Raw genomic sequence first — 17,275 nt, 5'->3', positions numbered from 1 at the left:
GGCCCGCGCGGCAGGCAGCAGGAGCCAGGAAACAGGCAGGAGTCAGGAGGAAGGCAGGCACAGGATCGGCGCCCGGTCCGCCCGCTGCCGCCGCCGCCGCAGGGGGAGCGACAGCTCATAGCAACGCAATGGCGTCCTCGTCCTCGCCCGCCCCCGCCGCGCGGCGCCGCCCGCCGTCGCAGCGCCCCCTGCCGGCACGGCCGCCATGGCGGGCGCGGGCAGCATTCACTCGGGGCTGCCACGGCAACCGAGCCCGCAGCGCCGCCGAGCCCTCCGCTTCCAGCTCCGCCGGAGACACCGACAGACGTGCGGCGCTCCTCCACAGCCCCCGGGCCGCTGTTTCTGCGCCGGGAACCACCACCTCCAGAAACAAACAACGCCCGGCGGGACGCGGGATGACACTCCCTGCACCCCCAAGTGTTGAGCACTTGACGCCAACCCGCGCCATCACGGATACAGCGAAACATATTAGCAGGGCCCCGCTTTCATAGCGGGAAGGCGCGTGCCTTTGAATTACAGGGTCTGCACTCCCAAAGCAAACGCTGCCTCCGGGAAAGCTCCATCCTCGGCAGCAGCAAGGCTGGCAGGTCCAGGGTACACAGAGAGGCTAGCAGAGTTAAAGCAGCTCAGTCTGGAAAGGGAACAACAAGGGAATCGTCTTCCAAGCAACTGGGAACTGACGTCCCTGCCTCTCAACACACCTGGGCACCAGAAGGGCATGGTCCTTCATGCCAGCTTCACCTCAAGCAAACGAGCACTTTCACGCAGAAAAACATCAGACTAAACAAGCTGCAGCTCACACCGAACACTCTCTGTTTCTCTCTCTAGTGTTGTACCTCTCGGATGTGAAAGGAAACTCAAATTCCCCCGTTCGCGCCTGCTCCTCTGGGAGCCGGGAGGGTGTGAGGGACAGCGCCGGGGGTGCCCCCTGCCGCACAGGAGCGGTACTGCATCTGGGCAGGGCCCCGCCGCCCGCTGCAAGCAGCCGGCGTCTCTCCTCCCATTCCACTTCCAGAGCCTCTCTTCCCATTCCACTTCCAGCTCCTCTCCTCCCATTCCACTTCCAACTCCTCTGCTCCCATTCCACATCCAGCGCCTCTCTTCCCATTGCAGCTCCTCTCCTCCCATTCCACTTCCAGCTCCTCTCTTCCCATTCTACTTCCAGCGCCTTCCCATTGCAACTCCTCTCTTCCCATTCCAGCTCCTCTCCTCCCATTCCACTTCCAGCTCCTCTCTTCCCATTCCAGCTCCTCTCTCCCATTTCACTTCCAGCTGTACTCAATGCAGCTGCTTTTTTTCCTCTTTTGTAACATACAGTGGTGCATAAAAGATACAACTGCTACTTAAACAATGCTGTTAAATTTGGTGATATTCACCATGCAATATGATCCAGCCTTTCAGGCTACATTTAGAAACAAGGAAACTGGGGGAGAAATTGTACTTTTGAAGCTTTTAGCAGTATCCTATATGCTGTAGAACAGGCAAATGAATGCATTTTTATCTTTCAGGTATTAAAAAAAAAAAAACAAAACAAACACAAAATCAGACTTGTAAAATTAGCAGCAGGGCCAGTAAGTATATAATGTACTATTACAGTCCTAAATTTAAAAGAGCTCAGTGCTGCCATAGGAAGTATTTAACACCTCTTGAAGAAAAAAGATACAAATGGTATCACACTGCCACGCTGCTGATTAAATGCCAAACATTCACTCCTGCTGTATGTGTTGCAAGATTCTCTAAGGTAGTTTATTTGGCAGAGTCACCTCTTTCTTACAAGGACAACCAAAGGAGGTGGTCATGAGCTATCACTGACACAGAATGGCTTCTACAGAAGGAACCAAACAGTTTCAGATTTTCCAGCTGCAAGAAGAGATGCCTGGAGTCCACATGGGGAAAAACCTGAGAAGTTTGGTATGGAAAAGTTCAGTAAGCCCAACAGTTTGTCATTTTGCTAGGCATAAAGACCAAAAGATACTCAGCAAAATCATCATCCACAGGTTTAAGACAGACAAAATCACAGATGGCTAATTAAGTATAGATCTGAGCATCCGAATTAGACAAAAATCGTGAATGGGTGTCAAGCAAAACAGCCTGGCTACAACTTCTACCTCGGAAACTTCTTAAGGTAACAAGAGGCAAAAGACACAAAGTTTAACTACTCTGTCTAACCTATCATAGCTATTCACATCTTCAGGTATTCAAGTCTTAACATGTATTTTCAAAATAAATCCATATATTATTAAATTCACACATTAACAAGTTTACCTTTATCTGACTGAACTGTTCCCAGAAGCTGAATGTAGAAGTTACTGTTAGATCCATAAGAGAGAGAAACAAATTTTGTTGTCTGAAGGACACATGCCTAAACACCAGTATTTCTGGGTCTCACTCACTCACAAAGTACACACTGTACGCTACAAGGAAAGGTGAGGTAGAAAAGAGTCTGTTACCCTGCAGAGGTAAAGCAGCCCTAAACAAACTCTTAAACCAATACAGAACTGCGAAAAACAAGCCAATGTTTTTTGGACACATTTTAGTAACTTGACTCACACTTCTATAAATATAAAAAGTAACTTTTATTACAAAGAATAAATTCTCTTTATAAATACAATCATTACTGTGTACACAATCCCCTTCAATACACACACTGTGGTGCTCAAAATCAGTGGCATTTATATAAAATACTATATTTGTTTTTAATGGAATCATTTTACACCCACATACATTATTTTGCAGCACTAAAAAGGTATGAACAATTTGGGATTTTTTCAAAGGACAGAGCGGTATTTACAAGCAAACATGATCCAAACAGCACACGCAGATTCAGGGTATGCAAACACTCGCACACGAACTGCAAGTCGCACTTGGTCCCCCCTACAACAGATTATTTCTTCACAAAAAGGAGACCTATATGACAAAAAGAAACACAGGAGTAACCGACAATCCTAAGATATTGTTAAAGCTTTTAATTACACAGTGCAATTTTTTTAAAGTGTGACTAGCATTTAAGTAAAAATTAATATCATGAGTTTGTCATTACAAATAATATCATTCTATAGTGCAAGGGCTGTTGCCTTGGAGGAAAATTACACCACCACTGATCATTTTAACAGGTACAGAGAAATGAAATTAACTCCTCATTCTTCAATTTAATACACAAGAAGTCTATCACCACTGAATCACCAATGTAACCTAAAAGCTCTGTACCTCGTGATCCATTACACACACCACACCGCTCTTCCTCTAGCTCTTACCTAAGGAAATTCACTTTCTTTAAAATTCATTATTGAAAAAATAAACTATTTCATTTTAACATATACCTATATCTTTACACTTAAGACTTACCTAAGACATGTGGCAAATACTCTCCTGGCATTCCTGTGCACAAAATGGATGGGAAACCCTTTGAAGGTGTGACCATCGGGTACCGCTCTCCTTACGGCATCCTGAAACTCCTCATTCCCTGCAGAAACACCTGTTGTGCGCTCCAGCTCATAGGCTGCTAATGCTTGTGACAACAGATAGGACAGCTGGTCATCCCAAACAGTTGAAAAGCCAAGATCCTGGGAGGCAAGTCACAGAACCATGAGAGCTGTGCAGAAGGTACATCAGGATATGCCTAAACTCGCCTATAGTATAGTATAGTAAACTCGCCTATATAAATCAAAGAATCTTATATTGGCAGTGAAAGAAGCAGTGAGATTTGTTTATTGACTCACACACCAACTGGGAGAAGCAAACATCACCATCAAAAGCAAGTGACACCACAAATGTCAAACATTTATCAAGGAATGAAGCTAAACTATTAGACTAAAACATAAGGCCAGCAGAGTGGAAACCAGATGTTTCAGCTACAGTATCTCTGCATGAAATGTAAGATATGCACAAATACACAGCAAAAATATGGAAAAGATCAACTAAAATTCACATTTTTTTTTTCAAATGTCTCATGGAAAACCCTTTCTGAAAAAATGATGCACAACAGCTCCCCAAAACACAAAGGTACCTCCTTTCTACCATCTATCCTCCCACCACGTACATGCACCTTCCTCCCAGCATCCCAAACTCAAAGTAGAAAAATCTTATATATGTATGTATTCAACACTGCATCAGACTCATACTCTGAGAACTACTTTGCCATCCTAAAGGCTGAGCGTTGTGTGGGGAGATAAAACAGAAACAATCAAAAAACCTCATTAAAAACAGACATAAGCTAACAGGGACTTAAAATATCTTTGCCAGCACAGGAAGTATAATTTCTGGTACATTATGCCTTGTAAAAATCTTGGTAAAGGACAAAACTAACTTCTAAAAATATCTCAGATCTTTTAAAGCAGTCAGAGTAAGATCATGAAAGCTGAAAGGCTGCCTTTATCTAGGAACCAGAAACATTTGTGCTGGATTGGCAAAGCCCACTAACAACCAGATTTCATCTTCCTGGTGCTTTTAGAGATTCCTCAAGGGGGGTCTGCAGGTGCCAGTAAGCTGAAGATCACCGACCCAGAATGAGGGGCAAAGGCAGAGTGGGGAGAAAAGCCCACACACGAGGCTGTGGATCACCACTGCAAATAATAGTCTAAAACAGCTCATTACAGTCTTCCCAAGCATTTTTTTTCAGTTGTTTCACTTTTCCTGTATCACATTTCTGCAAAAGCTGATGGAAAACACATTGCAAAGATACGAGTATGTGAACTAACAAATGGCTAACCAAAACAAGCATACAATTAACACAAGAACCTCTGTTACCATGACAGATCCCTGCCAATCTGTCTCACCTTTCTGTGTTCAGAGACCAGGATCCTCAGCTGCACTTCCATCTCGTTGCTTGTTACAGCAGCATCTACTGTAGAAGCACACAGAGGAGGAAAAGGGGGAACTGAAGACGTTGCTCCAGGAGCACATACAGATTTTATTGCTTCTCCACTCATGGGTTTCCATTTGGATTCATCATGCAGGTCAAACACACACACCTCCACAGCATCAGAGGGTTGACAATTTCCAAAGAACTTCTCATGGTTGAAGATACAACCGATTGTGCGGTACGGATACAGTGGCTTGGGCTGCTCAGCCAGGGGAGGGTCATCAGGGTTGATAGGTCTGTGGATGTACCTACTCAAAAAGATTCAATTTTGCATTAATACAACTTCTTTCAAGGCAAGGTAAAAATATTTAGATGGGACAGATACAGACATTTTTCCTTTAAAAATACAAGCCAAGTTTGTCATTAACTTTTCCCCCAAAATGGCATTAATTTGTTTACAGAAATGTAATTGTATACGCTTTGGAGGCATAATATACAACCAAATAATACATAATTTTTAGTCTTTAAATCTAGAAAAATAAGCTGTTTAATCAAGCAGTTAAATTTTGCAATTATAAGAACATGCTCATACAGTTTCCCTGCTATTCATCACATTTAGAGAAATATACCTGCAAATGCTAATCACAGGATCACAAACAGTGGCAAAAGAGAACTGCTTGTTTTGAACACTGGAAACAACATGTTCCAGAAGCTTTAGTACACCTAACAGCTACATGTGCCCTTCTCTAATGACTCAAGCCAAGAGAAAATCTCAGAGAACTCAGAGAGATTTCTTCAGGGGGAAAAAAAGTAATGCAACACTGATTTCACTGATGAAATCAAGCAAAAAAATATGGGTTCCTAAACAATCATGTCAGATTTCATCTCCTTTACAAATGATGGCAGCAGTAACATAGATAGCAATCAGCTGCCATAAGACACAAAACAGTTACCATACACTATTACAGACACTAATATATTACAAACTGATGAAATACTTCCCCTCACACTGAATCAGTTATTTTCCAAGCAAAAGCACTAGATGGAAAAAAAATTTAAACATCGCCTGGATTATATGACAGGATAAGGAGATAAAAAAGAAAACCACAAGAGCAGAAATATCCTATACAAACCTCAAAATACACTGTTCTGTTTTCTTATATTCTTTTTACTCACCTATGTCCTGTTAAGCTCTCCCAAAAAGTAATTGTTCCATCAGATCCACAAGTCATTACCCAAGTATGGGGGACTCCTTTTGCTTTTGTGCCAACACACACAAAGGCTTCCAATCCAAACCCAAGAAGAAGACTGCACAGAAGATTAGCATGGTCTTCACAGTCACCCTAGACAGTAAATATTAATAAATATTATTATAAATAATAAAACCTTAAAGAAAGAAAATAGTGGTATTTCTCAAAGCACCATTTAACAAGTTATGTTACTCTCCTATTTATCTAAAGCATGTCTGAAAAGTCAGGATTTTACCATTTAAACTAGACAAGCTTTAGTTTTCTGTAACAGAATAAATGAGTTTAAAATGCATGTTCTGATGATAGACTGTTGATACTGTTTGTTCAAGTATAGTGTATGATTAACACTGGGAAACATTTCTTATGATTATAGAGATACCTTCAAGAAACCCAAAACCAGAATCTATTGACCATGACAACAAAAACAATGTTCTAATTAAATGTAAAAATATATATAAGGCAAACACCTGAGGCAAGACTAGAAATTACACAGTATTTTCTCACAGTTATGATTTTTTTTCACTTCATAAAATGTAATTCTACTGGTATTTCACCTTCTTGAATGCGCTGTCAATCTTCAGAAACTAGATAAAGATAAAACAAGGTTCCCCACAGAACTAACTGTAAAACAGCTGGGAATCATGTGCAGCTGTTTTTTTCCTTCAGTCAGGAAAACATTTATCTCATGAACACATTACTACCACTGATAATTCACAGAAAACAATTTCCAAATGCAATGTCTAATATCTTTTGTCTCTGCAGGTCTTTACAATTGTTAGCTGCAAAGTAACAACAAAAATTGTTCAAACAATGAAGGCTTCATAACACAAAGTACAGCATTCAGAAGCAGAACAGTAAGGCTTTTTAGTCAAATAACTATTCAGAATGTTGAAAACGTAAAATTCAGAGTTCTTGGATGTATCAAAGCAACACAATCTTGTCCTACCACAGTATAAAAGGGAAATATGCAGAAAGGTAGGTTTAAATAAGTTTGTAGTGAACCTCTGTTATTTTAATAATACTATACCACTTTCCACGAGAAAAATAATGGTGTCTGGTACCTCAGGGGCTAAATTCAGTTATTCTCCATACAGCTTTCCATTTCTGCCTTGAAGGAACACCGTTCTCTGTGCCTCCAAACACAGTGGTCCTCCAAGTCCCTACTGCCATCTCCATCTGAAAGCCACTGGGCAGCCAGAGCTGCCTTTATGAGCACCTATGCATCATCTGATACTCAGAGCAACAGCCAATGCCTGTTCTTCGTGGTCTTGGAGGCAGGTCTAAAACCTGGGACACAGCTCCAGCTGCCCTGAACACATCTTTTAAATGCAAACACACCAGTGACATAATTTTTGAAGGCAGAAGTATCTCCATGGCAATGAAAAGCACTGACCACTCCAAAGAGGTATCAGTAGTGATCACTGGTACTTCTGCTCATAAAACAGAAGAACTATAAAACCAGAACCAGTTACAATTTGATTTGCTTTTTGATTATGATATGAATGTCAGATCTCCAGGAAATAGGCCGAAACTTCTAGTGAAGATTCCTGTCTCGCAAAAATGGAACATAAAAACTGTCAGCATATTTCAGCCCATCTATTGGGAAAAAAAAACAAACCCAAAACAAAACCAAAACAAAACAAAGACCAACAAAAAGCCCTCCCATCAAATCAGAAAAAGAGACAAGAGACTAAAGAGATTTTTTCTACTCTTCCTGGATTAGTCCATAATTTTAACTAGTGTCCTGCACAGTAGCAGGGATTCATTGGATGACAATAAGTGTTCTTAGAAATGCGACAGAAGAGAAGCAATTTCAGTGTCAAAGATGTGCATTGACAAATGCACCACAAGTACAGTAGTAAAGGAAGTCTGCTCCAAACCCTTCTTGTCTACTATTTACCACCTGTTTGTCTTTAAAAACACCTCAAGCGCGACTGCAACAGAACCATCCAAATCTGACTGGCAGCCTGTTTTAAATTCCCGCCTTGGGTTCGAGCAGGGCACCAGCCCCGCAGCGGCACACGGGGCAGCGTCACGCACCTTGTTCCTGCCCAGGAAGGCGAGCAGCGTGCACCACTGCTCCTGCTTGCCGCCGCCGCCGCCGATGACGGGCGCTCTCTCGTGGCCCAGGACGCTGACGAAGCGCGCTGCCTGCCGCGGCGTGTCCAGCAGCCGCCCGGCCCGCAGGGGCCGCACGAACGAGCACACCGGCCGGTTCACCCCGTTCTCGTCCTGAACACGGCAAACGGGGTTGGTTATTCGCCAGCCGCACAAGTGTAGCAAAACGTTAATCTGAGATTTTTTCCCTCTGGGATGTATCCTCCCTGGAATAAGTATCACTCAGGAACCGTAAGACAAGAAAATATCCCCAGAATTAGGACACAAGACTATTAAGACCATTCATTTAGAGACATCACAGATTTCAATCTGGCTCTGTCCACTCACTCTCACGTACAAACACACCGGCCAGTTCACCCCGTTCTCATCCTGAACATGGCAAACGGGGTTGGTTATTCGCCAGCCGCACAAGTGTAACAAAATGTTGATCTGACCTTAGACTTTTTTCCTCTGGGATGTATCCTCCCCGGAATAAGTATCACTCAGAAACAGTAAGATACGAAAATACCCCCAGAATTAGGACACGAGACCATTAAGACCATTCATTTAGAGACATCACAGATTTCAGTGGGGCTCTGTCACTCACAGGGCACTCTGGACTAAATGTCTGAACACCAGGAACAGCACAGGCTGTTAATTTTCTCAAATGGTGAGGAACTTTTTATGCTCTACCTACTACCCACAGTTCCACATTATGATCAAGTATAAAAACAAGCCAGAACAAATCTCACACACCAAATTCCACAACGACTCCAAAAAAAATTTCCCCCCAAAAACATTAAAACATTCAGCAACTGATTCTAGAGTTTAAAAGGTGTCTATTTGCTTCCAAATTTGAATACTTCTTTTTGTAACAGCAAGCAATAAAAATTACTCAAAACGAACTAACTAGATCTACTAAGCAACTAGATCTGTTAGCTAGATCTGAACTAAGCAATAATACTAAGAATTTCTAAGTTCTTGTAAAAATTAAAAAATAAGATGACTTTAAAAAATCTGTTTTATTACATGCTGCAGGCAAATACTATGATTATCATCTATTAAAACTATTTCAAGAAGCACAGAGGTCTTCTGGTCCTCACTGGGCTAAATTGGTACTTTTATGCTCATTTATATTTTAAAAGGGATCAAAGCCTTTTGAATCTCTGCAGCTTCAGGAGATTATGATCTCATACTTTTACTGTAGCCACATATTGTCCCCGTTAAGTTTTGTCATGCTTTTCCAGCAAGCTGGTGGAAAAAAAAGCAGCATTTATTTGAATCCTGTTGAAGACTATTTCACAGCTCAAAAGCAATTAAAAAAACCCCACAGGCAGAATTTATTTTTAAATTTTGTCTTTTATATATAGTGCCTGTTTCTGCATTACTCATCTGAAACTTGATGGTAACTACATTATCAAACTAATCTAATTAACTCGTTTCTGTTCCCAGAAAGTTTTACTAAGATTTGCTATGGCCAATGGGAAACTCAAGATAAGCTCTATGTAGGTACTAAACCAGCCGGGGCCTAGTTCCTATCCTATTTAATTATAGACTTGTTTCTCTTTCTACCCTGCCCTGAAACCCTTAAGCCTTTGTATTGGGGCTATTTGGAAGGGAGTTTGTTTTCTTCACAGCAGCCCTCACAGTGCTGTGTTTTAGATCTGTGACCCAAACAGTGCTGTGAACACACGAGGGTTTTAGCTGCTGCTGCTGCTGAGCAGGGCTTGCACAGGATCACAGCCACCTCTGCTTCTCATTCTGCCACCACACAGGTGTAGGGGGACACAGCCACGACAGCTGACCTGATCTGACCAAAGAGATATTGTATGCCATACAGTGGCGTGCTAGGCAATAAAAACAGTGAGGGTGGGGAAAAGACTTTTTCTAAACTTGCCCCTGCTTGGAAACTATGGGGGCATTTGTATGCTCTGGGAGAGAGGAGTGACTGTCTTTGCATCACTCTTTCCTCTCCCTCCCTTCCTTCCTTCCTTCCTTGCTTTCTATTACTAAACCACCTTTCTTCCAACCCATGAAGTTTTCCTTGCTTTTGCAGTTTTTATTCTTGCCCCCATCCCACTGATGAGGAGTGAGAGAGTGCCAGGATGGAGGCTCAGCTGCTAGCTGGGATTTGGAAGTTCTCATCACTCCTGTGCGCTCAGGGAACAGCCAGAAGGGACGCTGCTGCCTCACCCAAGAGGAGGCACAGATAGCTTCAGGACACTGCTCTAAGATAAGAAGTTACTGTGGTACGAAAATTGCTACAATGCAGGGTAAATTCACAGCGTGAAAAATGCAAGGATTAGAACATTCCTTCTACTGAGGAACAGTTACTGAGGAGTAACTGATACAGTAACTTATTAGACTCAAGTAATTATGACTGTAGTTGTTGTGTGACATAAACCAGAGAGATTGCATTGTAGAGGACAGAGAGTTCAAATGTTTTGAGGATCTGTTCTAATACATCTAGGAAGTCAATTTTTTGTAACTGTTGTATCTGGTACAAAACTTATCTGAAATAGGTTGTACAGATCACCTAACTCTCTGACATTTGTAAGTATTCAAGGACAAGAGTAAGCAGGCTTTTTCACTTGGTACATCAGAGGTAGTCAGAGCAATTCTCCTGTCTGCATCGTTCTCTTAAGCTTCAATAGACAAACAGAACTTCAGTCCTTACAAATTTCATTTTTTTTCAAGATACCCCACATTTAGCCCTGACCCAAACATAAGCACATCATAAATCTATATAGATTCCACATATGCATGAAGTTCAAAATGAAATCAAAAGATAATTTAAAGAAAGGATTGTAGAATGTATTTGTAGAATGTACAAACCTGTGCAAAGATCTTTACCAGCCTTGCATTGTGGGTAGGCCTGATCTGTAGGTACTCTCTCCACCACTGCTTAGCATACACAAGAAATAAACGTTCTTTTTCTGCTGTCTTCTGACGTTCCAAAGTGAACTGTAGGTAGGAAAAACAAAACCAATCCTACACATACTAATTCCAAACAGGAGAAAAAAGCCCATGAATGATGCTTCAAGTTTCAGCTTTCATATTTTCCATATTCTGTACTGCATTAGTGTGTAACACTGAACTTCATATAAAGTGTTAGAAAGGTCTCTTCACAGGGTAGTTAGACAAAACAATCATTTGCCAGCCCAATAGCCAAGGTCACTGTTGCAGTTTCAGGCCCAAAAAGTACAAAAACCAGCAAATTGAGGAGAGCAATCTGAGAGGATGGGGCTTCATAACCTGAAACTGTAACTGGACAATTAACCCAAACATGTAAATGGACCAAAACTTATAAAAGTGTGAAAACTCCTGACCCAGTGTCCATCTTGGGTGTAGCCATGGCCAGGCTCTTGCACTGCCCAAGCTGTAACCTTTGAAGGCCTTTTAATAAATACCTACTTTATTCTTTAACACTGTCTAGCCTCTCAAGGCATCATACCCAGTAAATACATTAACACCACATCCTGGCATATGTAAAATAAAGCTTCACATTTTAAGTGTATCATGCAAATCCATAGTATTTTTTAAATGGAAATCCAATTAGGAAAAACTTCAAGCTGTATTTCTTGTTTGTAGGTTCATATATTAGGCTTCACTGAAATACTGTTCATTTTAAGTAATGCATTTCTGCACAGAAGGATTGCTTGGCTTTTAATGTGCAGAAAAATACCTGCATGCACCTTCAGGTCACCATTTACTGGCTTTCCAAGCAGAACAGCTAACTTCAAATTACTGTTTCACATGGGAAAGAGCAAGAAAGCATATATACTACTTGAAGAAAATTAGATATATTGCAACCTTCTTTTTTCTTCAGAGGTTTTGATACAAGTAATTAGAAAAACCTATGACAGTAATATTTTGAGTAATCTTCAGTATAGATAAAATAGTTTAAAAAAGGTAATTATATTTAAATTCAATAGGAAAAAAAGAAGGATTAAACATAAAAAAACCCCACAGTCCTCAACAACTGAGCTTCCCCCCACCAACAAAAGAATAAGTTAGCCCTCCCCAAAATTACTTACTTGAGTACTAGTTATTTCTGAAGAAAGTGTCTTATTAAGTGGTGGATACATTTCCAGTCTGATGTTTAAAACACCAACAGAAACCTTTGATTCTGTACCTTTGAAACAAAATTAATTTTCATCAGTTCTCTCACATTCATTTTGCTTAGATTATTTCAGCCAAGCAGGGGAAAACCATTAAAATATGTATGTTAACCTTATATAATCACAAAATTAACTAAACCTCTTTCAACATAGGCAAAACGGGAATCTTTATTTAAATTTTAAACTCAAATGAGGCTGTAGAAAAGCATAATATATGAAAAAAAGCACTGGTGTCTACATCCAAAACAATTATCCAAGGCCCTATTTGTAGCTAGTACTGGGACATGTGAGATGAATTATAGAATGGTATTCTAGAAATGTCTAGAATAGGCATCTAAAATCAAGTCAGAGAATCACACACTGTAAATGTGCCTATTTCTACTGATTACACAAGTAGCTCAAATTTAAATAGGTGGAAATAAGTGAAGTTCATCTTCCCCCAGGACACAGGTCATTATGAAGGACTCTGGCTGTCATAGAAAGAGATTAATCAACTTAGAAAAAACTCCCCAAAACAACAAACAAATGAACAGCAACCCCCCCAAATGCTCAAAATTTGAGATTACATAAACAACAAGTATTACAAAACAGATTACAGATGAGTCCATAAGCAATATAAGCAATGGAAACCTCACATAATAGTTTATCTGTTTTTTCTGAGATGGCAGCATCCTTTGATGTTCTTGATGCATTTTGTACGATTATAGGATTTTGAAGAGGAGAAAAAGCACTGGATTTATTGGGCTGATACTTTATTACTTGGAAAAAAGCTATTGAGAATTAAATTTTATTTGCTCCATAACCAAGCCGAGAATTATACCCAACTTATTTGTTAGGCATTTCCAATTCATTATAGAAAATTAAAATCAGAATGGCCTGGGTTGGATGGGATCTGAGAGATCACCTATTTCCAATCCCCCTGCCACGGGCAGGGACACCTTCCACAAAATCATGTTGTTTAGAGTTCCATCCAACGTGGCCCTGAACACTTCTCAGGATGTGGTATCCACAGCTTCCCTGGGCAACCTGTTCCTGTTTCCACCCTCACAGGAAAGAATTCCTTCCTAAGATCTAATCTAAATTTACTCTCATTCAGTTTGAATCCATGCCCCCTTGTCCTGTCATTACCTGCTCCTGTAAAAAGTCTCCTAGGAAGTCATGAGAGATCTAGTTTTTATTCACTAAATCATATCCTAAAAACTTGGGTAGGAACTCCTGGGAAGAGGACTGGGGACAAGTGACACACAAAACCAGACATGTGTACTAACTGCTGAGCACCTAAACCAAGCCATTCAGAAAACACACTTCCAGCCACTGGATAAATGGCAGCAGAGCAGAAATCCCTTCTCCAGCAATTGTTGGTTTGCTATGAAAGGCATACAAACTCGATTTTACTCCCCAGTGCACTGATCAGATATATTCCTGGAGATGAACTACTGGATTTTTGTTCGGTTGGTGTGATTCTGATAACTTAACCAGATTTTGAAGATAATCAATAGTGGGAATTCCAAGACACGAGGACCAGTTTTACATGGGATCTGGAATACTCATTTTAGCAGCTTGGTAACAGAAAAATCTGACCATTAAGTCTTCTAGGCATTTTCTAAGGATACTCTACATTGTAGAAAAAAATGAACTAGATCAAAAATACTGCTTTAAGTTTGCAAGCAAGCTCAGTAGACAATATTTTAAGTCATCATAATATGCTCATTTTTCATCCTTACCTACACCCAAGAGTTCCACAGCAACATTTGTTATGCCACTCTCTGCAGCCAAGACAGACCTCCACTCCAAGAAATAGGATGCTACCAGTGTGGTCTCACCAAATGTGTCTGTTTTGATCAGAACCATATGCACTGGGTCACATATAGATAACATAGTGGTTGCATCCACCATCTTGCTTCCGTCACCTGCCATTATTAAACCAAAAGAAGACAGCAAGAATATTATCATTCCAAGTTCCCCTCAGGATTTTAAAACAGTATGCAACAAAATGCAATGTCTGTAGTAAGTATAAAGAAAGATCCTGAGTCCAGAAGTGTAAGCAATGGTCCCATCTCCGAAACCATACTCATTTTAGGACAGAGCTACAGAGAGAGTACAGAGAAGATAAAATGATTTTTGTAGTTGAGTACTGCAATGCAACTAGTTCAGATACACAAAAAATTAAAATGGAATTAACATTTAAGAATTTATAAAGCTGGTCAATTTCAAGTTATTTTAGAATGAAAAATAAGGAAAAGAGCAAGAGCAGAGAAAGATCTACGAGTGGCATAACCTAATACAGTAATCAATTTCCTCAGGAAAACATGACAAAAAACAGGAAAGAATCCACTAAATAATATCAAACATATTTCACAATAACTCTTAGGTCAGAAAAAATCCCAACAGCGTCAGCTTTAAACCCACAATGTTCCTTACCTAGGCTATCCTTGTGTATTTCAAGTAGAAAACCATCCTGAAAATCTGGCTCACAAGCACAGGGTACAGGCTTGGAACGGAAGCGCTGGTTTCGAAAATGTAAACACAGAGTGAAGGTAGAACAGATCTGGCCAGGCAGAGGCTCTGGTTCCTGAAGATGCTCCAGAAAGGCTTTTCCACCCAAAACCTGAAGGTAAAGATACCTCCGTGTTGGGTCAATGTTAGCTGTAAAGCGTAGCAATAAAAATGAAGAGACTACAAACAGATCTTAGAAAGCTTAATTTGCTAAATATCAGCTAACAGGAGACTAGCAAAAAAACAAACTTCTTTGAAACATGCTTAGGAGAAAGTGATTTTAAATTATATGGAAGTTATCTTAGTGTAAAGTAAATGAAATAACAATAAATCATACTTAATGCAACACTGATTGCTGCTGCTTATATGAGTTTATTCTCTGTGAATAAGCAGAGGAAACATCCACCTTTATGCCAGTTCATACTGGATTACTAATTCAGAGTGCAAAAATCATAGACTTCAAATTTGTTTCAAAACTATGATCCAAACATTTAAATAAACAAGAAACATACTTTTTTTCAAAACTGGTGGCTCTCTGTCAACAAAATGTGTTGATGGTTTTGGAGCTGAAGTCCTCTCCATTTCATTCACATCCTGGAATTACAATTAAGACTTTTTAAGGACTCAAAGGATGCAACAGTGCTTTCACCACAGTCTTCTAAAAATTAAAGGATCCTGCATTTCATCTGAATGCCATTCCTTAGGTACGCTCCCTTCTAAGACTGAACAAGTATTTTCAGTGCAGTATTAGCACCAAAGCGATTTCAGCATATGCATTAATCTTCTCTGCTCCTATAATGCCTCACATCAGTAAGGTCCTTACAAACCTCCAGAAGCAGCACAGTTTCACTTTGTCAAAACCACCTCAGTAAGAGGAATAAGCAGAAATACTTCCCCGCTTAAAAAGCTACTTACAGCTACAAATTTAAGTTCCTTCATAACATCATCAATGATTCCCCGCTGTCTCAGGGCTCTTATCAGATCTTCTGTGGACAGCTGCTGATGCTCAGGTGCCAGCTCTTCCCGTATAGTCTCAGCAAGAACTTCTCGTATCCTCCCATGGACATCCATCTGAAAGAAAATTCATTTTGTGTTACAAACACCAGCCCTCTGTATGGCAGCAGGTACAACTTACCAATTAAGTCTATAAGGCTAAGGGGGTTTTACTAAGAACACAAAAATAACTACACCAAAATATTGATCCTTGCAGAATTAATCAAATGAGCCACCATTTTACAAAAGCAGCTCTCCCAGTAAAAAAAAATTACAAGCATAAAAACCTAGGTGTTTTCACTGCTCTTTGACAGCAACTCATCTTGAACTTCCCTTCTTACAAAAAGGTCTGCAAATCCATCAATTACAAAATGGTTGCTGATCCAATTTCTCGTCTCCCTCAAAATTCAAGCTTAATATAATACTTCCTTATTTTTTAAGGGGAAAAAATACACTTTTATATAGGTTAGGCAGAAAAGTTGTAGATCTCCCTTGCAAGCTTTCCCCATGCTCAAAGGGAAGTCTGAGAATGTCTGCCCATCATCTGAGCCGTGAAAGCAGATGGATCTATAGAGCAGACTCTCACACTGGAAGTACGTTAAGGACACAGTCACCAGGACCTGAAACAGAACCTCAGAACGGCCTTGTTGGAAAACACCTTACAGATCATCTCATTCCAAAGCTCCGGCCATGGGCAGGAACACCTTCCACTGGATCCGGTCACTCAGAAACCCACCCAGCCTGGCCTTGAACACTTCCAGGAATGAGGCATCCACAACTTCTCTGGGCAACCTATTTCTGTCCCACAGCACCCATCAGAGTGAAAAATTCTTCCTGATATCTGATCTAAACCTGCTGTCTCAATTTGAATCCATCTCCCCTTGTCCTGTCACTGCATGCTCTGGTAAAAAGTCTGTCTCCTTTCTGGCAGGCTCCCTCCAGGTACAGGAAGGCTGCTATGAAGTCTCCACTGAGCCTTCTCTTCTCCAGGCTGCACCCTCCCAGTTCTCTCAGCCTTTCCCCGAAGCTGCCTCCCTCTAATAATCTTGCTGGCCTCCTCCGGACGGGCTCCAAGCACCCCGTTCTCCCGTGTGACAGGCGGGAATATTCACCACTGCACTGACCAGCGATACAGGAGTTACAGCCTCCTTACTTATTTCCCGGCCAGTTTCAAGACCCTCGCTCAAAAAGCAGCACGAAAGCGACCAAGCGGCGCCTGGAAACCACCTGCAGCGACCCAAGTTGGGAAAACAAAGCGGGGCGCCGGAACAGGCGCGCCCCGCCACCGCCTCAGCGGGCGTTGCCGCCACCCGCGGCCGGGTGACACCGGCACGGGGGGTGGCACAGCCCCCTGAGGCCCAGGGGAAGTCTCTCCGGCGCCGGTCCCACCTTGAGCAGCTGCTGGTGGATGATCTGCTTCAGCTCCGAGGCTTTCTCCGGCGGCAGCGACATGGCGGAGCCGCCAGCGAACGAGTCCCAACGGCCTCGCGGCGAGCGCGGGCAGCGCCGCCACCGCC

At 41.5% G+C, this 17,275-nt stretch overlaps 2 protein-coding genes across 4 annotated transcripts in view; both read right to left on the bottom strand.

The window, feature by feature from the left end:
- The window catches only part of SPIRE1 (spire type actin nucleation factor 1), a 130,697-nt gene extending 125,940 nt beyond the window's left edge, over window positions 1-4,757 (bottom strand). Inside the window, exon 1 of one of the 3 annotated variants that reach the window (XM_063165691.1) lies at window positions 3,346-4,757. In XM_063165691.1, the coding sequence (XP_063021761.1) occupies window positions 3,346-3,421 (76 nt within the window). In that variant the 5' untranslated portion in view covers window positions 3,422-4,757. The remainder of the gene's footprint in view (window positions 1-3,345) is intronic. The other 2 variants (XM_063165700.1, XM_063165710.1) reach the window with 2 other exon arrangements.
- On the bottom strand, window positions 3,519-17,275 carry CEP76 (centrosomal protein 76). The gene is made up of 12 exons (XM_063165733.1): window positions 17,148-17,275; window positions 15,681-15,836; window positions 15,278-15,359; window positions 14,691-14,915; window positions 13,994-14,179; window positions 12,186-12,283; window positions 10,984-11,112; window positions 8,092-8,283; window positions 5,978-6,144; window positions 4,971-5,109; window positions 4,776-4,843; window positions 3,519-3,563 (listed from the first exon to the last, which is right to left on the bottom strand). Exons 1-11 carry the CDS (start codon window positions 17,208-17,210, stop codon window positions 4,841-4,843), a joined length of 1,440 nt encoding a protein of 479 aa, XP_063021803.1. The 5' UTR covers window positions 17,211-17,275; the 3' UTR covers window positions 3,519-3,563; window positions 4,776-4,840.

Source organism: Melospiza melodia, chromosome 1, assembly GCF_035770615.1.
Source record: "Melospiza melodia melodia isolate bMelMel2 chromosome 1, bMelMel2.pri, whole genome shotgun sequence".
Lineage (NCBI taxonomy): Eukaryota > Metazoa > Chordata > Aves > Passeriformes > Passerellidae > Melospiza > Melospiza melodia.
Note: the sequence above shows the minus strand (reverse complement) of the source record. Positions and strands in the feature narration are given on the sequence as shown.

Excerpts from the sequence above, each read along its gene's own strand:
- CEP76 (XM_063165733.1), bottom strand. The coding sequence starts at position 17,210 with ATGTCGCTGCCGCCGGAGAAAGCCTCGGAGCTGAAGCAGATCATCCAC. Across the intron at positions 8,284-10,983 it reads TGGTAAAGATCTTTGCACAG|GACGAGAACGGGGTGAACCG; the intron begins GTTTGTACATTC and ends TGCCGTGTTCAG. Across the intron at positions 5,110-5,977 it reads GAGAGCTTAACAGGACATAG|GTACATCCACAGACCTATCA; the intron begins GTGAGTAAAAAG and ends CTTTTTGAGTAG.